We start from the raw sequence: 25,793 nt of genomic DNA, 5'->3' as shown, positions 1-25,793 counted from the left end.
CCTAATCTCCTGTTGTGGGTTTCGGTTCACTGGGAGGATATTCTGAAGGAGTTTGCTCGTTTTGCAGGAAGTACAGGAGAGATAATAAGCGTCGGTGGAAGAAATGGTCCCATATACCGCCTGAGGAAATTTTGCCTCTGGAGACCAGTGAGACAAGTCATGTTAGTTTAAAGGTAAGAGAAGCACGATGCCCAAAGCTGGGTCTTGAATTCTGTCTGCTACAAGACCACCAGTGCTGGGATGTTGGCATGCTCTGGCAGGATCTGTTAGATTTGATTTATAAAAAAATAATATTTTTAACCCTCAATGTATTGAAGAAAAGAGATTTCCTAATGGGAAGTATCTGTTCCTCAGCTGAAAAGCTCCTCTTGTGATGGGGGAATGGGCTAAGTATTGATTTCCTGTCTCTTCCTGTTACAACTGATTTCCCTGTGCTTTGTTACACCTCTGTGACGCCCAAGAGCATGAAAGCAGCAGGCGGAGCCCCTGGCAGCCATGGGAGTGGTGTGGATGTCCCACACTTTCTGTGGCATGTAGTGACCCTCCCTAGAGAGTGAGGCTTATGCTTCTCTGTGTGGCACCCACTGACATTACCTATCTCTCTGGACCTGCCAAATGATGAGTAGGTGATAATTGCAAGTTAATTACTCTTCTTTGTTCTCAGATCGATGATGATAAAAGACGTGACAACACCCCGAGACTGCGCCAAGGCAAATATGACAAGAAGGTAACCTGACTGCAGCACCCTGTTCCCTTCCTTGCTTTGGGAGGGGTCTCTCTGGGAAGAGGTAGTTCCTCTCCAGAGACAATTCCACCTCTCCCAACCTTGCAAAATGGCTTGATCTTATGAAAGGAACAACCCATTTATTCCCTATCAGGTGCGTTTTGCTTACTGACAGAAGGCAAAATGTTAGGCTCTATAAACCCCTGATTAAGTCCAGAAGTGTAGAAGCAGAGAGGGCCCAGAAATCTGGTATATTTTGCTACTGAGAAGATTAATGGAGAGGAGGTTTAAATGCTGATTCTTGTAGATAGCTCTTGTGGAGCTATCTGCCTGTCTGAGGTATATTAATGTTAAAATTTTCATAATTGACAGTTCTCAATAATTCCTGTCTACCTGGTAACTCTTTTGAAAGAACTGTAATTCTGTTACTTATTAGTGATTAACTGAAACTCCAATAGAGAAGCAGTAGGCAGATGTTTATTAAGTATTTCTCTGTTTGGCCATTTCTTGGAAAAGAATGATGAATCGCTCTTTTATCAAACCTATGATTTGTTTCTCACTGTTATTTTCTTGTCAGGTGGTGATCCTAAAGGATCTCAAAAACAGTGATGGTAATTTTACAGAGAAGCAAAAAATAGAACTGAACAAGGTAACTGTTTCATGTAGCAACTGGACACTTCAGGGTGGGATGGAACCTACGAGTAAAGTTACTGCTTTCCACTATCAGCTCCAACCTCTGTATGCTTGTGCATGTTTGTGAGGTGAATGTGTAATGAGCACCTCAAAGGATGGATCCTGATGAACTTTCTCTTTGTGTGTGTGATCTCATCACCAGTTCAGAGTCTGTATTGTATGCCAGCAAATCTGAAGATGAATCAAGTAATTCGTGCTCTGTCATATGGCCTTACTAAATACATTTTTATAGCTGATGCTAAAAGGCAATACGCTCTTCTTGCTCATATCATGCTAATTCATTAGTAGCAGAATGGTGTAGTTAAATCTTATTATTGAGTGCCAAGTGCAGCTATTTAAATATAAGTAATTCTCTTCTGACTTGTGCATGCATACTCTTCCAACATGAGAGATCAATTTGTCTGCAGTACTAAATCTTGTTTTAATGAATGGGTTTCTTTTTTTCACACAACACAGCTATGCTGAGTTCAATAAACACTAAAAATACCTTAAAGTAAACTACAGTTGTTTATATAAATGGAAAAAGTCCATAATATCATGCAGCATCATTAAATTTTTATTACTTGCTCATTTACTGACTGATTCACAACATTCTGTCACTCATAATGGCTGTTCTGGTCAACTGGGAGGATTGAGTAGAGAGGCAATAATGTAGTAGTGGGCTGTAGTGGGCTCTGTAATTAACTTGCAATATCCAACAGCAGCCTCTTCTCTCTCTAGTCCAGAAGGCTCTGGAATGACAAATGTCTTCAAGTGCTTCACTTAGTGCCTTAGTACACACTGGTTTAAAGGAAACTCATGCAATTTATCAGGGCCTGAAATAAAAAGCTACACCACACAAGTGTCCTTGAGTGATGTTTCTGTACTATCAATGATTGCTTTTTAAAAATGTTTGTGCTCTAGCTCCTACAGATTGATTATTACAACCTGACCAAGTTCTATGGCACTGTGAAGATAGACACCATGATCTTTGGGGTGATTGAGTACTGCGAAAGAGGTTCTCTGCGGGTAAAGAATTTTGCAGGTCTCCCTCCACTCCCAAATTATCAAATTCCAACATAAGGAATAAAATTCTTCTTCTCTATGTCTTTGGCCCTCATACAGCAGCCATAGATTGAGCAAGTGGTGGCAGGTTTCTGACTCTGAGTTGACTCTCCCTTGCTCAGTTCTCTCCAGCCTTCGTCAGGTGCTGCTGCAGCTGCCATCAATTTGATGTTTCTCAGCAGCCAGAGGATAAGGGAAGGTGCAAGCAAGGAAAAGTACGGACACAGCTCTTCCCTAGCAACACCAACAGCCTGTTGTTATTTGTACTGTGTCCCCTATTGGGCCCATATAGGATGCAATTATTTCTTTATTTTCCAAGCTGTTGCTGTTGTCTCTGCTGATGCCCTTGTGGACCCCACAGTGTACCCAGAGTGTGAAAAGCTAAATTAAAAAAAATATATTCTATATTGATAAGGGACATATAGTTATTAGGCTGGAATATGGCAAATCCTGTGCTGTAAGGGACAACAACCCTTCATATCTGTTTATAAAAAGATATTGTAAAGTGTTGAGTTATGGAAAGACTTATGGATACTTATTCTCAATATTATTTCAGTACTATAAATGAAGTAATGGTGGCATCAACTCTTCTGCAGTGACATGCTGTGTCTGCTGCTGAGTTCATGCAGAGTGTCTCATTAATAGCAGTGGTCTCTGGCACAAACACAGCAAGGCAGCAAAAAACAGCTCTGTCTCTAGTAAGTTTCTTGTAAAGGGCTATACTGATGGAGGTTTATGTTTAGCAACAGAAATCATAATGACTGGAAGAACTGTAAATGACTGGCACTTTAAGATAAAGGAACAGTCTACATTGAACTTATATAGCCACGAGTAAATTGGTAGGAAATGACTGTGAGCACAAACCACAGAAATTCCCAGCCTTTCCTCTTGCACACTGCCCATTTCTGTCCCTGCTGTTTTGCTTTATTAAAGACTCAGCTTTAAATGCAAATTCACTATTTACCTTTAATTACACAAAGCCCTCTTTTCTAGAGTTCTTAATTTTCTAGCTCTGTGTAAACCTAAAACCATTTCATAATTCTGATTTTTGCAGTTAACTCCTTCTTTAATGCATGTATTCCCTACAAATAATGAAGTCCTACCTCTTCCAGTCAGTGGTTTAAATGTGCAGCTTAGATACTCATAACTAATCTTCTCCTTTTTCCTGGATGCATCTTAGAACAACTTTTCTTCTCTTCACAGGATGTTTTAAATGATAAAATCTCCTACCCTGATGGCACATTCATGGACTGGGAATTTAAAATCTCCGTCATGTACGATATTGCCAAGGTAGGCGGGGTGCTGACAGTGCAGTTAATCAACCTGTCCTGTCTTGAAAAATGGGTCCTCTGGAGAAGGGCAGCTCTTAGGGTCTTCTCCTTTCCTTACTACAGGATCTGTGCCTTTCCACTCTTTTTTTCCAGTGGGGATAGGTGGAAGGAGGCAGATAGGTGCCAGAGAGGTGTAGGAGGCAGGAGGAGCCAGTTGCTCTCAAACTGAATTGGAAAATTAAGCCAGAACTGGCTTGGGGCTATTTATAATAAACATAAAAATTTGACCCAAAGAAATGTGACCCAAAGATCTGAGGGTTACAATCAGTTGACTCTGATTAGTAGGGCCAATGCAGTCACAAGACCTGTAAAACAGCCTGCTCTCTGGCCCCAAGTAAGACATAGAGGAAAACTGTGGTGTTTCAAATTAATGGAATTATTCTAATTTGTATTCAGAGACAGGATAAATTTTTTTTTTTTGAGTAAACTGTTTATTTTGAATTCTGATTTTTCTCACTCATTAGAGTGTAAAACTAGAGCTATCTATTCCAGGCTGTTCAAGAGGGAAGATACTAATCCTGTACAGAAACCAAGACTGGTTTTTAGTAGCTTTCAACAGATCTCTACATTTTAGGTCCTTGTGGTAGGAAGACTCAATATGAACCGTAAAGAAAAATCTGTTCTACAATACAGATTTCTATTTGTTTAGCTGGTAGTTAAGGAACCTTTATTATTCACAGACATAGTAATCCATTATGTGTCTGCAGGTAATGCAGAGAATTACCCCTGCAACTTTTGCCCAAATTGCTTTCCCCTTCCTATTGTTTGTTGCAATTGGACAGTCCCCTCATTTCCCTAAACAATTCAGTTCAGATTTGGTCTCCATGTTGAATGACTCCAGTGTGCCTGCTCTGAAGAGATACTGGAAACCTCACTCTTTATTAAAGCCCCCTTAATCCAAATTGTCACAGTTTGCTGGCCTTGTTGATGATTTTCAAGTTCTGTTAAAGTTCAGCACTGAGTTTCATTTTAAATAGCAGTGAAGTTTCCCTTCCTCCTTAAAGCATATAAAAACACATCATATTTTTTAACCCTTTGCAGTTCACCTTTAGATGTTTCATAAGAGAACAGGGATTAGTACAGGCTCTGCTTAACAGAAGGAGAGAGAAATCCCAGTCCCCCTAAGGGAGCAACCAAAGGCCCAGTCACTGCACTTGGACTGGAACTTCACAACTAGTTGTTCCCTGCACCATTGGTAATGGAATAGGACATGGAGTCTGAGGATGGATGGTGCACTACATATGTTCTGTGGAATGACTCCTGAGAATTATTAGCCATATTAGTAGAGATGGTTTACAAAAATCTTCCTGAAAAGTTGGACGTACCTAGGAATATCAGGAAACTTACGGCCATATGGATGATCTGCCAGCCTCTCCTGTTCCTTGACTTGATGCTGCAGTGGAGCCTCTAGGACCTAGACACTTCCACAAACTTCTTACCACAGCTTCCCAATCACCAGGCACCCTGTCTATTTTTACTTAAATGGCTCATTGCTTTACATAAGTAACTTAATAGTCCTTCAGCTCCAGGTCCTCCAGTTCCAGCATCTCACCTTTTCAAATTCAGTCCTAGCTCTCCAGACTGTAAAAATTGCTATGATCAGCTCCTGCAGTTCCTTTGCCTACTTTTTGATATGCTCTTCCCTCTCTACACCAACACTTCCCTACATCCTGCTTTTACCATTGGCCAAGCAGTTCTTGTACCTCGCCTGCTCTTCTTCTGGAAGCTGCTGCATCTGTGTTTCTGAACGGAGGAGACTGTATTTTTTTATATTCGCTGGTACACCTAGCCAAGGAGTGACTGCTCCTAGAGCATCTGCCAGTCCACTTGAGGAGGCAGGGTAGGAAGAGGGGAAACCCTAAACCATTTCGTCTTGTCCCCCACCCACCAGCTTGCTTTTCTTTTTTTTTACTGCCTTTGCTGTCTCTAGGTCTGATGGCACCACCTGTATCTACATGGATTTGGTTACATGCAACAAAAAAGTTCAGATGAAAGGTCTGATGAGAAGGAATTGCAGTAACCAAGCCTTTCAGTTATTAGTGTATACACTGTTGTTGCAGTACTATTTATTAAGTAAGGAGCTGCTGTAGGACATTGTGCAAAGAATTGTAATGTTCTTGCACTGTGTCAAGAAGAGGATTCTCTGTCAAAAACAAATCATGGAATGGTTTGAGTTGGAAGGGATCTTGTAAAACATCCAGTTCCCACTCCCCTGCCATGTGCAGGGACACCTCCCCTGGGCCAGGCTGGTAAAAGTGTCATCCAACCTGGCCTTGAACACTTCCAGGGAGAGAGGATCCACAACTTCCCTGGGCAACCTCTTCCAGTCTCTCACCACCCTCTTTGTAAAAAAAAAAAATAAAAAAAAAAATTCTTCCTAATGTAATCTAAATCTCTTTCAGCCTTGAAACTGTTCCTCGTTGTCTTCTCTCTACATGCCCTTTTGAAAAGTCCCTCTCCAGCTTTTCTATAGCCCCTCTTCTGGTGCTGAAAATCTGCTATAGGATCTCCCAGAGTCTTTTCTTCTCCAGGCTGAACAACCCTAACTCTCTCAGCCTGTCTTCAGAGGAGTGGTGCTCCAGCTCACTCCAGATGGGATCTCACAAGAGTAGAGTAGAGGAGGAAAATCACCTCCCTTAACCTGCTGGCTTCACTTCTTTTGATGTACCCAATGATATGGTTGGCTTTCTGGGCTGCAAAGTTCACACTGCTGGCTCATGTTGAGCTTCTCATCAATAAACACCCCCTAGTCCGTTGCCTCAGGACTGCTCTCATCCATTCTCTGCCCAGCCTGTATTTGTTCTTGAAATGCCCTGACACTTTTGCAGTACCTCTCACTAGGCTTTGTTGAACCTTCACATGGTTTGCACTAGGCCCAGCTGCTTAAGCTTGTCAGGGTCCCCTTCTCTGTGGCACCACTTCTCTTCCACTGTGTTGACCACAACCACCAGCTGCTGTCACCAGCAGACCTGTGGAAGATTTGCTCTCCCCATTTCACTGTCCCCCATTTCACTGAGAAAGATGTTAAACATCACTGGTCCCAGTACCCATTCCCTGAGGAACACCACTCATTGCTGATTTCCACTTGGACATTGAGCCATTGACAGCAACAATCTGAGTGGAACCATCCACCCAGTTCCTGATCCACTGGATGGTCCATCCATCAAACCCATGTCTCTCCAATTCAGAGACAAGGATGCTGTTCAGGACAGTGTCAGATGCTTTGCACAAGACCAGGTAGATATCATCAGTTGCTCTTCCCTTATTCAGCAACATTGTAATCCTGCTATAGAAGTCCCACCAAAATTTGTCAGACACAATTTGCCATGCTGGCTGTAACAAATCATCTCCACATTTTCCATATGCCTTAGCATAGTTTCCAGGAGGACCTGCTCCATGATCTTGCAGAGAACAGAGGTAAAACTGACTGACCGAGTGCCTGTAGTTCCCTATGTCTTCTTTTTTTACCTTCTTAAAAACAGGTTATGTTTCTCTTTTTTCACTCAGTGAGCAGAGGTTACTAGAATGCCTTAAGGATTTAAGAATATTTCACGGAAAGGCATAAATTTTTAAAATCACAATGTGGGTTCTTAATACGTTCTGTGTTTTCAGGTATGTGCATAGGATAGTTGTGAGGAAAGAGGAAAATTTTATAAGGCACATCTGTAAGACTTCGGCCTCCAGAAATAGTTGACAAGAAAGCTCCAGTGTAAGGAAATCAAAATTACCTTTGCCTGCCATTTGATGTTGAAACTGATTAGGAATTCTGCTGTAGTAGCAAGTGTATTTCCTGGCTGATGAAAGCAGCTGTTGGAAGAAGGCACAGCTGGAGAAAATTGTACCAAAATCAGGCAAAACATCCTGGAGAATGTCATCAGGGATGCATGATAAAAGCTGCTTAATCAAGAAATGTTCTCCTTGAATATAGTAGGCACACAGTGTCTGTAAATTTTGGCACAGTCTGGATAGGTCCAGGATAACCAGTCCAACAACATTCTCCAGGGATTGCACCTCTTGCAGGCTGCTTGTGTCTCAGACATACATCTACTGTACCCAAAACTTAGCTCATGTCTCAGTGATCTTTTGTACCATTTGCTAGTCTGCTCCCAGTTTTGGGTACCGAAGGAGAGAAAACTCATACATCATACAGTGTATTCATGACCACATGAGCTATGTAGCCCTGATTAAAGTCTATGTACCTGTTATTATACAAGAGGTTGAGCTCTGTGTGTAGGAGTCTAAGTGGAAGACTATTCAGAGAAGAAACAGAAATGATGTCCCTGATGTGGCTTCCATGGAATATAGGTCGTGCTTCATATACTGAACTACCGGCAAAAAGGACTATTGGAGGAAAAACCAGCCAGCAGTAGGGTGTAAGAATGCCTGACCTTAAGTAGTTCAGAAGGGAGAGATAAGACAAAATAAATAAAGCAAGAGGGTGCAAATTAGCATACCTACTCCCTTCTTCAGTTTACACCCACTTAGTAACATTCTCTTCCTGCTATGCCTCAATGCTGGCCCCTTCTCATGTGTTGCTCTGTATTCAAGTGTCTTAAACTAAATGAGATAAATTCAGAGGTGATGAGTAGAAAGGGGCAAACTACACACCTTTGTACACCTGTTAGCATTGTGAGTCAAGAGTCTGGATCTCAGGAAATATAGCTGAAATTGCATTGACCAGTTGTCATGGTGCCCACATCCAAGTTTAGCTCATGGATAGCTGGTGTGTATTGATTAAAGCAGAGAAAACCAAAATCAGTCAGGTAAAAAAAGACCTTTATGACTGTCTAATCTGATGCCCTGCCTTATATAGGACTTAGTGCCTCATCTAACACCCTCTGCATTGATCCCTCTTTAATCCTCTGCTTTGCAGAAGAGGATCTGCTGCAGTGTTTCTGAATAAAGTCTCCAGGGTATGGTCACCTTCAAAGATGATACAGACATAAAGAGCAATTCCTCTCATATCTGTGGTGTCCATTGGAGAAATACGTAGTTGGAAACATTTTTTTGTATGGGGCAGTCCAACAGATCTATACTAAATTTACCAAAAAAACATTAGTGCAAGTGAAATCAAAATTTCCGTCATAGGAAATAAATTTTCCCAAATGCTTGATTGTGTTTCTAATCTTATCCAAAGCCAGGATATTATGCAAGACTTTTGTTAACTAAGAGGAAGAATGATCTTCTATGGCATGATCCTTCTAATGATCCATCTGCTCGTTTCTTAACATTGACTGTTCCTGTCATTTTGAAAAATCTCCTCTGTAAAATAATAATTGTTTCTCTACATGACAGGGAATTGTGATTTATGCATATCCATTGTTGACGAAGGCCATTTCATTACTTTAACAGATATTACACTAATACTTCACATTCTTGTTGGGTCTGATAAACAGCTGAGTGTCTCACCCAGTCTTGCTTTCTTCCTTTTTTATTATCAACCACAGGGGATGTCTTATCTGCACTCGAGCAAAACTGAAGTCCATGGTCGACTCAAATCCACAAACTGTGTAGTAGACAACCGCATGGTAGTGAAGATAACTGATTTTGGCTGTAATTCAATTCTGCCTCCAAGGAAAGGTAAAAACAGAACACAATTGGACTCTCCTTCATGGTTTCCAACCCAGTGGAATTTTCTTATATTAACAGCCCAATAGGGCCTAATGATATCATGTACTCAGTATGAAACATTTCAAGTGTGGCTGAGATGCAACAAACATTTTCAGCGTCCAAGGCCCTCATTCAGACAGGTTTTTTTTCAGCAGTAATGTTGAACTTAGATAAAGAAAAAAAGGAGTTAAGTACCACATTATCATCTTGTACCACATTATGATCTTGTCAATGATGAGATGCATGTTACCCAGTGCTCTGTGATTTAACTTAAACATTAACAGTCATGACTCTGATAATCCTTAAAAAAAAATCTGTAATGATATGCAATGGCAACCCTAATGTTTTTCATTCCTTAGGTATGGAGGAATCTAGCAGTAGGTAGGAATCTAGCAATATGTGTTCGATCAGATTGGAATAATTTTAACAGGTTTTCTTTCTACAGTTCTATGATTCTTTACATTTTCTGTTCTTCTCATATTTTTAGGACATTTCTGTAAAGTAGACCACTCCTTTGTACCATTTTTTTTTCCTTTTTACTTTATCTTGAGTGAAAAGTCCATCTGAATCTGCATAGTAGAGCTTGGGGTACAATAAGCACAGCACTGTGCCATAACTGTCGTATATGACCTGACAAGAAACTGTGGTTGCAACTGGCTTGGGAGAAAGTTTTTACATTCAACCAAAAACATACTCAAAAGTAGCAACAAGAACATAAAAGTGCACTGAATATAAATATTCAATTCATTCTTCATTTTACAAATTTATATTTACAGTTATATTACTATTACATTGTAAAGTATTTCTCTTCTTTAATTGCTCATAAGATAAGGGATTTGACAAGCATGCTCAAAATTTCTGACTACTATGTTTCTTTCCTTGAAGAAAATGTAATGTTTCACAAGAGATCTACAGATTCATTGTGGCTGAATGCTACAGCCTGATATCACAATACTGTCTTCAGTGTCATTGTGTTCAGGTCACTGATGAGATTCATTATTATTCATCTTAACAAACTGTCACACCATGGAAGCATTCTGGTTTTGAGGTATATGATTGTGCTTGTTGCACTAGAAATACAGACCAATTATTTCTGTATGAAGAGAGTGGTTATGAGAAAGTAATATTATGTCAGACTCAAAAGCACTTGAAAAGTATTTCAGTAGATTCATGATATCAAGGTCACTGGGAAATATTACAGTCTTCTCATCTTGTAAGAAAAGTTCATGCATCTATCTCAATAATGTATGGCTCAGGTTTTTTTTTTTATAGCACTCGCTTAACACTTAATACTCCTTGGTTTTATACAGGTGCATAGGCTATTTTGAAGAAGTCCATAAAACGTAACTAAGAAAAGCAAGTTCATTGCCAGTAGCCATAACTTTTCTAAGGGTGTGACGATTTGCATCTGCAGTGGAAAATAGTAGCTTCAGCAAATCCCAGACAATTTAAAGATACCCTGTCAGAGGTTTACCTAACCTGTATTGATGTCAGCTTCTCAAAAAAAAAAAAAAAAAAAAAAAAAAAAAAAAAAAAAAAAAAAAATCTAAAGTATAATCATAGAATGGTTTGGCTTGGCAGGGACCTTAAAGATCATCTAGTTCCAACCCCCCTGCCATGGGCAGGGACACCTCCCACCAGACCAGGTTGCTCAAAGTCCCGTCCAACCTGTCCTTGAATACTTCCAGGGATGGGGCATCCACAACTTCCCTGTTGAAGTGTGAAACCTGTTCTCGTGTTTCACCCCCCTCCTAGTGAAAAATTTCTTCCTACCGTCTAACCCAAATCTACCCTATTCCAGTTTAAAGCCATTACCCCTCATCCTATCACAAGATGCCCTTGTAAAAAAGCTTTCCTATAGGCTCCTTCAGGTGTTGGAAGGCTGTTATAAGGGCTCCCTCAGTCCTTCTTTTCTCCAGGCTGAACAACCCCAACTCTTTCATCCTGTCTTCATATGAGAGGTACTCCAGCTCTCTTTGTGGCCCTCCTCTGGACTTGCTTCAAGCATGAAATAAGCAGTACCATTGGGCTCTGGGTTTGATATGGAAAGAGTAAAAGAAAATATCACTGTAGACAGTGGTTGCTCTGAGAAGGACGACCCCTTTCAATTAATTATCTCTCTTCTCCCTCTACATCACCCATTGTCATCTGGATCTTCAGACCTGTGGACAGCTCCTGAGCATCTCCGTAATGCTGATGTCTCTCAGAAGGGTGATGTTTACAGCTATGGAATCATTGCCCAGGAAATCATCCTACGCAAGGAGACCTTCTACACCTCAGACTGCCGGAACAACAAAGGTAAATCCAAACATTTTTCCTCCATTGGAGCCTTCTGGGATAGTGTAGCTATAACTGGCCCATTCTCCACATTTTGTGAAAGGCACTGTTTCCAATAGCTGCTTGAAGTGTTGCTTCCTTCACTGTGTGTAGAATGAAAAACTTGTTTGAAGGATCTCACTGTAGGGGCAAGTGTTATTCTTTCTGTAAATAAAGTTTGCATTGAGTTTTCTTGCCCTTTCTTCTCCCTCCTCACCCACAGCATTACAGAAATTAACATTTTACAGTGCTGTCCAGGCTTACTCTAACATTTAAAGGTCACAAAGTTTTTTCCTATTATGAGTTGTGCACAACATACAATAATTCATTCATATTAGGCATTGTAAATCACCAACACCAACAAAAAATCAGCAGCATGACACAAAAACAGCTGGCATTTAAAAACTGGAAATTCAGAATTCATTCAAGCCTGTCAAAATTAATTTTAGTCATTTAACTTCTGTCAGAAAAAGCATCTTCTCCTGTAGTGCAGCTATTAAACCCCATTTTGTGTCTTTTGTGACACTGTTTTTCAGTGGCTAACAGCCCAGTCAATCCCAGTTCCCAGAATCCAGGCATTATTACATATTAGAACTGACATAAAAGCATGTGTGGGTTTGGGATTTTCGTAGTGACAGTTACTAACAACAAGTTTAGACATTGTCTTTACCTCTGAGTCATTCTGATAGATCTTCCTTGTATTTTTAAAAACATCTAGGCTAGCAGCCTAATAGCTCTTTTCCTGAGTTACAATTGAGAATAACTTCTGTGGCGTATTCATCACCCTGCATTATTGCAAATCTAATGTTCATATTTGGGAAAACACAGTATTTCCCATCACTTGTTACAAACGAAGCCCTAAAAGAGATAAGAAATGCCTGTTCCCCTTCAAGCAAACTCTTCAAGATCCCATGCTTAAAATAGAGAAAATAAAATTCTTCCTTTTCCTGGGGAAGAGGCAGGCACAATCTTCATGAATGCAAGAGTTTCACAAATATAGTTAAACTAAATGTAGAAAGAGCAATGCTTTTCCTTGCTTATTTTAATTTTCAACATAAATCTATAGTGAACTCCATTCTTTTAACTGTTCAGCAGTGTGCCATGTTAATTGTAATTAAGTTGGCCTCAGACACCGTGTTTCTGGGCTCTTCTGAGATGTGGTGACACACTCACTGCTCTGTGTTTGACCCTGGATGTCACAGTCACACTCTGGGCCTCGCTTTAACTTTGACTTTTTTCTTCACGCTGCATTTTGTTATTTTAGAAAGACTGTGAGTTTCAAATAGCATTAGAATAATCCATCCAACTGAAAAAAATTTTAGCACTTCTAGGTGCTGTTGCTGAAGTTTGTCACACGTATCAGCATGTTTAGTAAGATAGCAATAAACTTACTGGGTCTGAAACCTGTTTGGTGAGTCTGGATTCAGTGTAACCAAAAAAAAAAAAAAAAAAAAAAAAAAAAAAAAAAAAAAAAAAAAAATCTGTTTTCCATTCAGTTAGGAGATTCCTTTATCCCCAGAGCTTTTTCCCCAAAGCCACTAGTAAATGTCCAAGATATATTTTGCTAATCTAATGGCTTCTGGTATTAATCTTAGCTTCTGATTATGCAGTTTGAGTAAATGTGTTCAGCCTAATTTAAGCAGTTCATTTCATGGAACAGAAAGGAATGAGTGTCTGCTCATACTGCTGAAGGGGCTCCTCAGTTAAATGTCTGATTACGACATGATTAATTCATTAGACAAGATCAGGCAGCAGGAAGGACCATACTTTTTCAAACACCTTTGAATTTTTTTTGTGGCATCACCTTGCAAGAGAACAGTTCAAACTTGGGGTGGCCATTAATTTATAAATATCTAAGATAAAAAAGGGGAAAGAATACCAATTAGAATAAATAGTAAGGGGCAAATAAATGTCCCTGTTGCACGTTAGATTCATTTGTTTTTTAAGTCTCCTGCACAAAGTCTTTCAATGGCCAGGCTAACAGATTTTAATTTCTGCAAGTTAGAAGACATAATTTTGATATTTCAGGGTAACTGGTATAACTGCTTCTCCAGAGCTTCATTGGCAGCATCAATGACTGTGTTCAGATTTTAAAACAGGAGTTAAAAAACCCTGTACCTAGCCTCCACCTACCAACTTAGGAAAATTAAACTCAATTTCCAGGTACTCAGTGAGCCAATTTTCTCAACCAGCAAATATGTATCAATCAACTTGACATGCAATAATATTGCTACTTGTGACTTAAAATAAGTCCCACAAAGACAACAAACCCATAGAACTGGCTTTCTAATGTATAGAGTTAACTAGGTCATGGTCTTCTTCACTGGCACTCTTCTACAGAACCATCTCGTTCATGGCTCCAGACTCTGAAATCTTGTCACTTACCAACACTCAGTTCAAGCTGCCTCCTTGTTCCACTACTTTCTGCCTCTGGCTAATTGCGGTGTTGCTAATAGCTGCTGTTACTTTGGCTCTCAGGTGTGTAGCAAGTGTGGAAATCCAGCATATTCCTCTTCCATACGTGAGATTTACACAGGTTCTTCTGTCTCCTAGCCCACAGAAGACTTCTTGGTAGTCTCTCCACTCCATAGCATTTGGAAGACTCAAGTCTCCTGCTCCTCTAGTCTGTAGTTTCTCTACCACAAAGTTGGAAACTACAGTACCTTTTTAGGATGATCATGCACACTGGACATGCTTAGGCATCCCTAGCTTCTCTAGACTTGCACATACCATGATTATTATAAACCTTTCTCATCTCATTGTATGCTTCCTTCAGTAAAATGCTTTCCCATATATAATCAGATATTATTAACAAATGTGCTTCATGCTTGCTCATGGATCCCTTTCAGTTTCTCTTTCTCTCCTCCAGAGGTAAAAAATCTCTTCTCCTTTTTGATTTCTTCCCTCTGAACCCCTGAGTTATGGAGAGGGACATAGAGAAATAGTTTTTCTTTAGCTCTCTTACTGTGCTTGAAGTGAGCTGTGCAAACATAGACTGCATTTTGATATGTTCAGAATCCAAATTACTTTCATAGAATGTATTTCATGAATAAGAGTACAAATGAGCTAACAAATGCAATGTTTTAAAGCTGCATACATTAATAGTCTAGCTTTAAGGAACCTGAGCATCTCCAGGATGATTTGAACTGCTCTGATGAGAGTAATATTTCTCCTCACTTTAGATCAAGTCACAAAGGGCTTTTGACATTGTTTTTTACTATAACTATACTTCATACTGGGAGGCACACTAATAATGCCTAACATTCATTTGGGAAGACACCATAACCTTGTCTACTGTGACCAATAAATACACAAGTACATACCTATTCATTTTGCTTTCAGGGGCCTTCAAGCCAGCCCATTTTGATCTTGTGCTATATATTTAGAAAAGCTCCAAAATTTAAATTCACATCAAAATGAGGGAACTGTCTTCAAGGCTTCTGTTTGCATAGTAACTCATGACATTGTAGGATGTTATCCACTAGGAATGTGCTTCTTGTGTTTTGTTGTTTAAAACTTTGCATCTTTTCCTGATGCTAGAGAAACTTTACAGAGTGGAGAACAGCAAAGGAGTGAAACCTTTCCGACCAGACCTGTCATTGGACTCAGTGGGAGAAAGAGAAATAGAAGTAAGCTAATAATTAACTAAGCCATTTTCTGGGTGAAGGGTAGAAGTCCTGGCCAAAGTACAGCTCATGATCATGGGAGAATGAAAGCTATGCACATTTTATGCCAAATGCCATAGCTTTATGGGAAAAATGGTATTCTATAGTTGTTACCAGTGAAATGAAACACAACTCATGAACATTATTTCACTGGATGCTTATATGGTGCCACTCTTCAGACCTATTCTAGATAGCTTTAGGACTGGATAAATCACACCCCATATATACCCCTCTCCAATGATCATGTAGCCCAATTATAAGGCTTCTTGCTCAGGTAAAAATATCTGTGTTGTAGACATCCACAAATTCAGCAATGAACCCTATTCTTTTTGGCTGAATCACTAGTTTCAGAAAAATCGCAGACTCAGGATATTAGAAATGTAATTACCATAACACTTACCTCTGTGTCAATAACTGTATCTGGCATCAATTGCAAGACTGGATTCATTTGCTTGCCTTTCATTTACATATGACAAATTCAAGTTAAGATCATGTACCTAGTCACCACAGAGTTAAATTTAAGATGCCTGCAATGAGTGTCCTAACCATGGATTCAAAACAGTTAGTCACACATTTTAGTATGTTGCTGGTCAAGAGTAACCAGAAATTCCTTAATGAATTAGTGCTGTTTAGCACCATTATCTTTCTATATTCATTACTTAGGTGGACTTTCCTTAAATTTTTGTTTGAAGGTGTATACACTAGTGAAGAGCTGCTGGGAAGAAGATCCAGACAAAAGGCCTGACTTTAAGAAGATTGAAAGTACTCTGGCTAAAATATTCAGGTGAGTAGCAGGGCCTCCATTTTTTTAGGATGCTCAAAATTCCTTCTAAGTGTTAGGAAGTTCATATTTTTAAGCATGGTAGCTGATGTGATTACAATTCAGTCAGTGGAGATGCTGTGTGTCTTCCCTTGGATCCTTTTTTGTTTGGCAGAAAAGTAGGTGAGCACGTGCACATGTATACATACAAGTGTATACATGAGCATTTATACATGTCTTAGCTGAGTGACAGTAAGATGATCATACCTCAAATTGGTACATTGTGAAAGTAGCAAGCTGGATAATTAGAGATTTAAACCATTTAAGCAATTCTTCCTCTGTCTCCAGTCAAGAGCTGAACTGTGAATCATGTCATCTCAATTTCAGGAAACAAATGCACATAAAGGTTTGGAGGATAATTAGAAAGTCTGGGTGAATTGTGTTGTGCCATAAATGAGTTTGGATGGTCCCACATTAGGTTGCCTGGCAGTGCTGGGCTGGCACTCACCAGAAATATTATTTACAGGTTTTTGTTGGTGTATAGTTGTGGGTTATGGGCCATGGCTGGGTAAACTCTGTGAGGTTATATAGACCTTTTCACCTGGTCAGTGCTGTATTGTTCTTACAGAGTTTGGACTGAATTAACTATTTTGATGACCAAACAGTGAGCTTTTAATCACATATCTTGGGAAATTTCTCTCCAGTTTTTAAAGCTCTCGTCATCAACAAACTCCAACAGTACTTCCATCATTTTATGCCCTACATGGAGGGAAAGACAACTGCACTATGCATAAGTGAATGCATCAGTTCAATAATCTTACTGCATCTGAACACAAAGAAGTCCTGGTTCAGCTCCTAAGCCTCCATCCTACTAAAGCAAAGAGGTTGCCTCTTGCCACATGTAACATGATGTTCTCCTCATGGGGGATCTAAGATGGTGCATCCCTGACATAAAAATTTGTTTAAAGCAAGAATGGTTTTAAAGCCCAGTTGGGTACACTAGTAACCTGACTCTTCCAGTCAGCCCAGCCCATCTACTTTCAGATTGCATTGGAGAGTGCAGGCTGCCCAGACAAGCAGGGGTTATGAGGAGCTCTTTTTACCATACTTCTGCTTCCAGGAGTTAGTAAGCTGGAGTCTGTAGGATCTTGTGAGCATAAACCAGCTCAGGGGCTGCTAATTGTTCCATTGAAATGTTCTGTTGTGTACACAGGCAGCTCCAAATTGTCTTAATCTTTCTGTTTGAAGTCCCCATCTAAACATTATATGCAATTTCCTACTTATTACCTTTAGCTCCCTCTCAGGATTTGATCTTATCAGTCACTTTTTACAAATGAATGCTCAAGGTAACCTGGGCTTGACAGTATCAGCAGGACTAGGTGATTTAAGGGTGTTTAAGAATTACCAGTTCCAAGTGACAAGCCTGGATCATGGACTTTCAAGTCATTTACATAAGCCCTCCGAGCAAGAAAAAGAACAATGCACTTAGAATCATAACATAATAGAACTCCAGACACTTTGAGTTCTAACTGCCTGGAAAACAAACACTGGAGAGGTTTTCTGTTGCTCCTTTTTCTCCCCTTTTTTTGTCTCTCAAAAAAGTGCTTCCATCACCCTCTTTTGTTGTATCCTGTGTATTTCTGGTATTCACAGTAACTACCATGGCCAGACCAATGAAACCTACATGGATACCCTCATCCGACGTCTACAGCTGTATTCTCGGAACTTGGAGCACCTGGTGGAGGAGAGGACTGAGCTATACAAAGCAGAGAGGGACAGAGCAGACAGGCTTAATTTCATGTTGCTTCCAAGGTAACTGGACGGGACCATTTTCACTGGCATTTTACTTACCTGATATCTTGGAGATTTCTTATCACCTGATTCTTGGAGAGTAGGAGTTGGGATTAACATTAATCTTCTATTTCCTTCCCCTCTAATCTGACTCTGCTAGGGAGGAGAGAAGAAGCTGTCCCTGAGGTCTCCACCAAATGGTGGAATTTGATGCCAAGTTGCTCCTGAGATCTGTTATCTTCCTCAGCCTCTCTTCATACACAGGATCTCTCGTTCCAGCAAAAACTTCTTTTTCAATGCCTTCCTGGGAACACATAGATCTAAAGCGATCCCACATCAGAGAGCTCTCTTCTTCTCCAGCACCTTGCTAGGTAGAAGGAGTGTTTCCAGCTGGAGAGCAGGAATGGTCCAACTTCAGGCTGGGATTTAGCAATGAAACAGAGGGTCTGAGGTGGGCTGAGCCACATTTAGCCATATTGGGCTAGACAGATACTTTAGAATATAGTATAGGATAAATATTATTAATATTATAATACTGGTAATATCAATAATTATGGTATTATATAGATCTGGATCAGCAAATCTATCCTGGTATGTCATTACTAGTTTAAATAGCCAGGATATCGATTTTATGACTCAAATAAAAGTACCAGTTCAATCCAGTTTTGGGGAAAATTTGAAATGATCTTGCTGTGTACACTGTGCAACAAGGAATCCATTTTCCCATCCAGTCTTTGTAGTTCCTACTACAAAGTTCCTAATTGAGGTAATTCCTACCTATATTATTGTCTTATTATAGATAGAACACAGCATTGTACAACATCTATAGATTCCTGGGTCTTCTTCAGTTACTCTGTTCTAACATCTCCACTAGGAATAGACATCATTCTGGATTCAGAAACACAAGAAAATGAAGTTCACTCTGAATAGATATTAGCTGTCATAGTATTGAATTTTTTTTCATTAAATTACCAGACTATGATATCTCATCTGAAATCAGGATGAGGTGATGTAAGCAGCAGGAATAAAATACTTCTGTGCTGTGGAAACAGAAAAATATGTCTGTTCTTACTTATTGTGTGAGTAGAATGTAGGTGTACTTGTTACAAGTTTCAGAATTTCAGTTTTAAATTTTACTCAATATCCCTATTTCTGACCTTAGCCAAAAAGCTTGGTTTCCTCTGCCTTGCTTTCCTCATGGCTGTTAACACACTTGCATTTTGTAAGGCTGTAGTACATTAATTAACATTAGTAAGTGTTTTGAGGTGCTTGGCTGGAAGGCATTCTGGGAATCTAAAATGTGATTACAGTGGCAATTTTCAGCAAACTATTTGATGTTTCCTACGCAGAAAGCAACGATGTGCTTGGGTTGCATAAAAAAAATACCTTTAATATTAAGCACAGCTTACTCATCTGTCTTACTGCCTTCTCTGTTTCCACAGGCCAGTGGTGAAGTCTTTGAAGGAGACTGGCCTGGTAGAGCCAGAGCTATTTGAAGAAGTCACTATCTATTTCAGTGACATTGTTGGCTTCACTACACTCTGCAAATACAGCACCCCTATGGAGGTGGTAGATATGCTGAATGATATCTACAAGAACTTTGACCACATTCTCGACCACCATGATGTTTACAAGGTGCTTAACTCCGTGCTTTTATTCAGTTAACAACCAAGGGGAGGCATAAATCAAATTGATGAGGTGGTGGGTTTGGAAACCTGTCTTCCAGGTGAAGATAAAAGAGAGAAAAACAGGTCATGATTACCTCATTTCAACATGCTTTCAGTGTGCCTGCTTACACCAGACTTTTTGTACTAGATGGTCACAGATTGATTCACCAATTGGAATGCTGGTTATAGTTATAAACATAGAATCATAGAACCATAGAACCATAGAATCATAGAATCATAGAATCGGCTGGGTTGGAAGGAACCTCTGAGATCATCAAGTCCAACCCTTGATCCACTACCACTGTGGTTACCAGACCATGGCACTGAGTGCCACATCCAGTCTCTTTTTAAATATCTCTGGGGACGGAGAATATATCAGAAAGGCACCAGCTACCTTAAACTTACCACTCCTGCTGTCCAGGGAAGAAATGTCTAATAATAAACCAGAAGATCTGATGAAACCTTTCTGCTTTTAACAAAATATGTATTTTGCTATGTCTGCAAGTAGTGAGTTCCAATTTTGTTTACACAGGTGGAGACCATTGGTGATGCTTACATGGTGGTGAGTGGTTTACCCAACAGGAATGGCAACCGACACGCAGTAGACATCTCCATGATGGCTCTGGACATCCTCAGTTTCATGGGATCTTTTGAACTGAGACATCTGCCTGGTCTGCCTGTTTGGATTCGCATTGGCATACACTCTGGTACACAGTAGTGCTACATCAACAATGATGATGTTGTTACCTCATTTTTTGAACAGAACAGACATCTGTAAAAGATCTGGTAGTGCATCACATGCACCTGCTTTCCTCATGAAGAATCAGGTTGAAAATGATGTACCTGGAGGAAGAGCAGCATAAGTAAATAAGACAATGGTTTGCTCTTCTGTAGTAAAATAGCTCATATCCATTTGTTCATAGCTTAAGTCGGTAGCTAGGAAGAACTGCTATGGTTCCTGGTATTATTAAGCCAGTTGTATCAAATAAAACTCCGAGGCTGCTCCTTCTTGACAAACGTGGAAATCATTCATGGCCAGCTATGCTTGTCTAGCCATAAAATTCAGGCCTGTATTTTATGCTTTTGATGGCAAAAGCTCTGTGTGGGGATTCATGTATTACTTAATCCATAAAAATGTTTCTTCTTAAAGAAGAACTGTAGATAGCTCAAGCAGGTAGCTACCAAGTACTTTGGGAAATTCTCTCTCTTAATTTTTGTTTCTTCCAACAACCACCTGAACACCGCTTGCCAGAGGAGGAACATATCAGTGGAAGCAACTGAGGCACTGAGAAGCCCTGTGAGGCACCTCTGTGTACCCCTCCATAATAAAGCTTATTTGCTTTTCCTCTTGCTTCCAAGACTGACAGTAACTGTATTTTTTTTCTTCACAAACATTGTCTTTAAATACAATTAATGCTGTGCAGCCGTTGTCCTTTTTCTGCTCTTACTGGACCATGCAAGACAGTTAGGCTTGGTTTGGAGTGGAATAGGAGACCAGCAGGTATTTTAGGAAGTCAACATTCTGGTTCAGCCCCAACTAGCAACTAAGTATCACAGAACAGTTCACTCACTCCCCTCCTACCAAGGTGGGTTGGGAAGGAGAACTAAAAAAAGAAGGTAAAACTCATGGGTTGAGATAAAGAGAGTGTAGTAGGGCAGCAAAGGAGGTGATAATAATAATGATAATAATTAAAAACAAAAGAAATTAAATGAGTGATGAACACTGCAATTGTTCACTACCTGCTGATAGATGCCCAGAGCATCTGTCCCTGAGCAGCAATTGCCATCCTCCCCGACAGCTTCACCCAGTTTATATGCTGAGCATGATGTCATATGGTATGGAATATGTCTTTGGCCAGTTTGGGCCATCTGTCCTGGCTGTGCCCCCTCCCAGCTTCTTGCACAGCTCCAGCCTCCTCACACGGAGGGCACCAGAAGCTGGAAAGTCCTTGATTGGTGCTACAACTAAAACATCATTGTATTATCAACATTATTCCTGTATTAAATTCAAAGTTCAGTATTATAACATCTACTAGGAGGAAAGTTAACTCTATCCCAGCTGCAATCAGGACAGTGAGATACAGATTATTCTCATGGGTGAGGAACACAGAGCTCCAGCATGTACTGCCCTGCTCCATGGCAGTAGATATCTTCCCAAAAACCAGTGCCTTGATCCACTTTTTTTTTTTCCCTTCTCTGCATCCCATTTCTAGGTCCATGTGCTGCTGGTGTAGTTGGAATAAAAATGCCTCGCTACTGTTTGTTTGGAGATACAGTGAACACAGCTTCACGGATGGAATCCACAGGCTTGCGTAAGGATTTAATTTTAGCTGTCAGTGTAACAGGACCAAAGGCTGTTGGTTAGTTTGTGACTGAAGTATCTGTTTTCAGCTGAGAACAACTTGTTAGCAGCTTGCTGAAATTTTAAAGATTAAGAATCCCTTTTTGTTTTGATTACCAATTGTTTCACTGTCCTGCTGGGCAATGAAGAATTATTCCTGCTCCCATGATGTTCATGCTTCAGTGCTGGCAACAAGAAGTAGGCAGGCTGGTTCACTGGCTGAGTTCCTCTGGAAGCCATGATACATACAAGTCTGGGATTTAATTTTTCTCTATGAATGGTAGATTTTTATTCAGCCTAGAATTATGTTACAGCTCTGTTGTGTAAATATGCTGACTGTATATTTTAAGTTGAAGCAATTGTATCTTCAACCATCAGGGTGAAGAGCCAGTTTGTCTGTGCCAGGAGCCAGTTTCTCCTCCTTCTATTCAGGTGTCTTCACATGACTGTTCTCTGTATAGGACACTCCCATGTATTCTTTTCCTTTTTGGCATCTAAACTCTACAGAGACCAGGGTCACCTGTATTTCAGATCAATGGTTGTACCAGCTACTCCTCTCTTACAATGCTGTGTAGAGGAGTTACATTTTTTGTACAGCAGTGTAGTTGATTCTTATTTAATTTGACTCTTAGAATTTATGTTGATAATAATTGGAGGAGCTTATGCTATTGCACCAGTTTTCACATACACTTAATACAATTACGTGGTATATTTCCAGACTGAGCTTTCATTGTGTCTTTACTTTTTAGCTTTAAGGATCCATGTAAGTGGTTCCACCATTAACATCCTGAAAAGAACAGACTGCCAATTCCAGTATGAAGTGAGAGGAGAAACGTACTTGAAGGTAACCTTTACTATGAGCATGCATGAAAACGGAGAAGAGGGGTAGTATAAAAGTATATAGTGGAGATGACCCCACTACCTTTAATTAGCAGCTGGGGAACAATGGCTACAGATCAATAGGTATCACAATCTTTAGTGGCTGAAGACACTTCTATGAAGACAATGTAGGCAATAGAGAGGTCTCTATGTCATAAATTAAAGCAATATATAGCTGTGGAAAATAAATGAAATGTACAGAATATTATGGGGTGAATTAATCTAATGGAAGGGAAGCTGAATCTGCTGTTAATTTGCTCATGCACAGATATTTGACTGTCTCATCTACCAATCTATTTATTTTACTCTACTACACTCGGCAGATGTCTGTATTAGGGAGGTGATGACAGGCAGCACAGCTCACCCCTCCCATGGCATTTGTTTCAGGTCATAGAAGCAGGGGGTGGGTGTGCAGCTGCATCTGCCTTATTATTCTTGTTCTCACATCTGATTTTTAATCCTTTGCTGTGAGCATCAATTACTGAGAACAAGCAAAAGCAAACATGACAATGTGCAATACAGTATTAAAGAAAATTAACAACAGGAAATTGCATTCTAATTCCTAAATTGTGGTTTCTCTTCTTTGTCATACATATCTAGGGCAGAGGAACAGAGATTACCTACTGGTTGACGGGTACTGAGGACAAGAAATACAATCTCCCAACACCTCCTTCTGTGTAAGATGTTCTTTGTATGTTAAAAGGGAAGAGAAATTCCGAGTCTTCCCACTTCAGCCTACACTACCCCCCTTTGGCACTTGTGGGTTTTTTATAGCACTCAACTTGCTTTCACTAGTTAGAAGTTTAAAAGTGAATGTGCATATAAACATATGTACATATTCATGGCATGAGACTATGTGTGTGCTAAAGGTTATTTGTATATATAAAGTGTTTTATGGGTTCATTTCCTTGGAAGGGAAATAAGACTTACAGGACAAGTTACTGATGTGATAAGTGCAAGAGATGGACAGAAAAATGGAAAACATGATTAATCCCAAAACTTTAGTCTTAATTGCAGATGTGTGTGACAGTACAGTGAGAAGAGAACTGCAACTGAATGTGCAGCTCTCTGTAATACCATGTTACACCCATGAGCTCTTGTGGGGGAATTTGTAGGAGGAATGAAGCTTGAGGATTTTGAGCAGCATTATGCCACATGAGGTAGACAAAGTTACTGTGGTAATGAAGTGTTTAAAAGTTGATCAAAAGCTTACCTACTAACTGAGAAGAGATAGGTGATCAAGAAAAAAAAGATGAGGTTGATGTCCTGGAACTCAGCTATCATTTTGCATTAATACTGAATAAAATACAATAATAACTGGAGTTGTTTTTGAGAAGCTATGCAAAACTGAAGTGAGAATAACTCTGCATTTATTTCATGTGTATTTTGCATGAGTACAGCCTTATTTCCTGCAAAGGAAGCTTCTCACTCTCTGTTCTAAAGTCCTTTTTACAGTTACTCTTTAATAAGTGGGAATTTGCTGCCATCTGAAATCAGGATGTTTCAGTTCAAATTGAAGAAATTATATAAAGTACAAATGATTGTTTCTGGGTTGAGCAGGAAATGACTCTTTTGCAGAATCAGAACTCCTTTTTTAAAAATACATATAATAGGTTGAGACTATCAAAATTATGGAATTGGCAGTTCTTCTGGAATTCAACTGAAAGTAACTCTGGAGCTGGATTACTGTGTTCAGTGGTGTTCTTGTTTTCCTTGCTCATATAATCTGTGGCTGGTAAAACTGCCCTTAAAACTATAATCTGTGGGGTACTCCAACAAAAGTCAGACACACTGCAGAAATTGTTGAAAAGCTGACAACATTTACTGAAGGCCACATGAAGCTGAGTAATGAAAGTTCTGGCACCAGTAATAGTACTAAGAGCTAGAATTAATATCTTCCTTTTCTTACAAATAAAGGTGAATTTTTTTTAAGGTCAATAATGACACTACAGACAGGTGCTACAAACCTCCTGTGCAGAGACAGTGAGCCATACTACCCAGAAAAATCACATGTAAATCCTGAATTCTGTTCCCAAATCCAGAATCTGAATTTTGTTCTTTCTATCAGTAGTGTGTGAGCGTCATAAAATCAAAGCATCATTTTGGTTGGAAGAAACTTTTTAGATCATCAAGTCCAAAAAGCACTGAGAATCTGGGGATCAATGAAAACATGTGAATCGCTGAATTTTTTTCCCATCCTGTCTCTTTCAGGGAGAATCAGCAAAGGTTACAAGATGACTTAGCAGAGATGATAACTCATAGTCTTCAGAAAAGGGAAAAAGAAGGGTTCAAGACACGGGAGCTTTCACGAGTAGCGAGCTACCGATCGGGTACCCTGGAATACCTGCAGCTGGCGAGCACAGAGATTTCTGCCACATATCTTTAAAATGATGCTGCAGCAACTCTCTGGAGTACTTAATGTGAAGTCTGGAGGCTTATACTCTCAGCTAGAGGAGAAAGACAGACCCTTTTCAGCCATCCTTTCTACCATCTGACCTACTCTCAGAAAATTAAACCTCTCCTCACTGTAACACTGAAAAATGTCAGATAACCTCAGCAGCATATATGCAGTCTGATTCGAGGTAAATGAAAATACCTGTGCTTCAGTATGGATTTTTTTGTTTTGTTAGTTTTTCAAATGTGATAGCCTGTTCAATAATCCACTTCTGAAAATATTTACAGCAAAGCCTTAATTTGCCATGATTTTTAAATACTGTATTTAGTTTGCAATTTTTATTTGGAGAAACGTTTTCTGTAACATATTTGAAAATAACATTAAACATATCATATGTAAATCCTGAATATGTTGCCATTTTGCTTCTTCTCTTGTTTCCCCCTGTGTCTCAAAGGTTTTGCTTAACAAAGCTGACTTTGTTCAAGAGACAACACTTCTGTTATTTACCTTGGGAGGTTACTTAATAGGCTGCATGGCTTCTAAAGCTTATCTGAATCTCTTGACTCTACAAAATTAT

The 25,793-nt window shown here is 39.7% G+C and overlaps 1 protein-coding gene across 1 annotated transcript in view; it reads left to right on the top strand.

The window, feature by feature from the left end:
- Positions 1 to 25,517, top strand: part of GUCY2C (guanylate cyclase 2C) — a 47,710-nt gene extending 22,193 nt beyond the window's left edge. Inside the window, exons 12-27 of the mRNA XM_030451645.1 lie at positions 68 to 173; positions 665 to 727; positions 1,302 to 1,373; positions 2,321 to 2,425; positions 3,665 to 3,751; positions 9,240 to 9,372; positions 11,563 to 11,700; positions 15,259 to 15,347; positions 16,076 to 16,167; positions 17,797 to 17,955; positions 19,377 to 19,569; positions 20,134 to 20,308; positions 21,815 to 21,913; positions 22,692 to 22,786; positions 23,422 to 23,498; positions 25,033 to 25,517. Of these exons, the coding sequence (XP_030307505.1) occupies positions 68 to 173; positions 665 to 727; positions 1,302 to 1,373; positions 2,321 to 2,425; positions 3,665 to 3,751; positions 9,240 to 9,372; positions 11,563 to 11,700; positions 15,259 to 15,347; positions 16,076 to 16,167; positions 17,797 to 17,955; positions 19,377 to 19,569; positions 20,134 to 20,308; positions 21,815 to 21,913; positions 22,692 to 22,786; positions 23,422 to 23,498; positions 25,033 to 25,207 (1,858 nt within the window). The 3' untranslated portion in view covers positions 25,208 to 25,517. The remainder of the gene's footprint in view (positions 1 to 67; positions 174 to 664; positions 728 to 1,301; positions 1,374 to 2,320; positions 2,426 to 3,664; positions 3,752 to 9,239; positions 9,373 to 11,562; positions 11,701 to 15,258; positions 15,348 to 16,075; positions 16,168 to 17,796; positions 17,956 to 19,376; positions 19,570 to 20,133; positions 20,309 to 21,814; positions 21,914 to 22,691; positions 22,787 to 23,421; positions 23,499 to 25,032) is intronic.
- Positions 25,518 to 25,793: the final 276 nt, after the last annotated feature.

This window comes from Calypte anna, chromosome 1, assembly GCF_003957555.1.
Source record: "Calypte anna isolate BGI_N300 chromosome 1, bCalAnn1_v1.p, whole genome shotgun sequence".
Lineage (NCBI taxonomy): Eukaryota > Metazoa > Chordata > Aves > Apodiformes > Trochilidae > Calypte > Calypte anna.
This window is presented reverse-complemented; position numbering and strand designations above follow the sequence as displayed.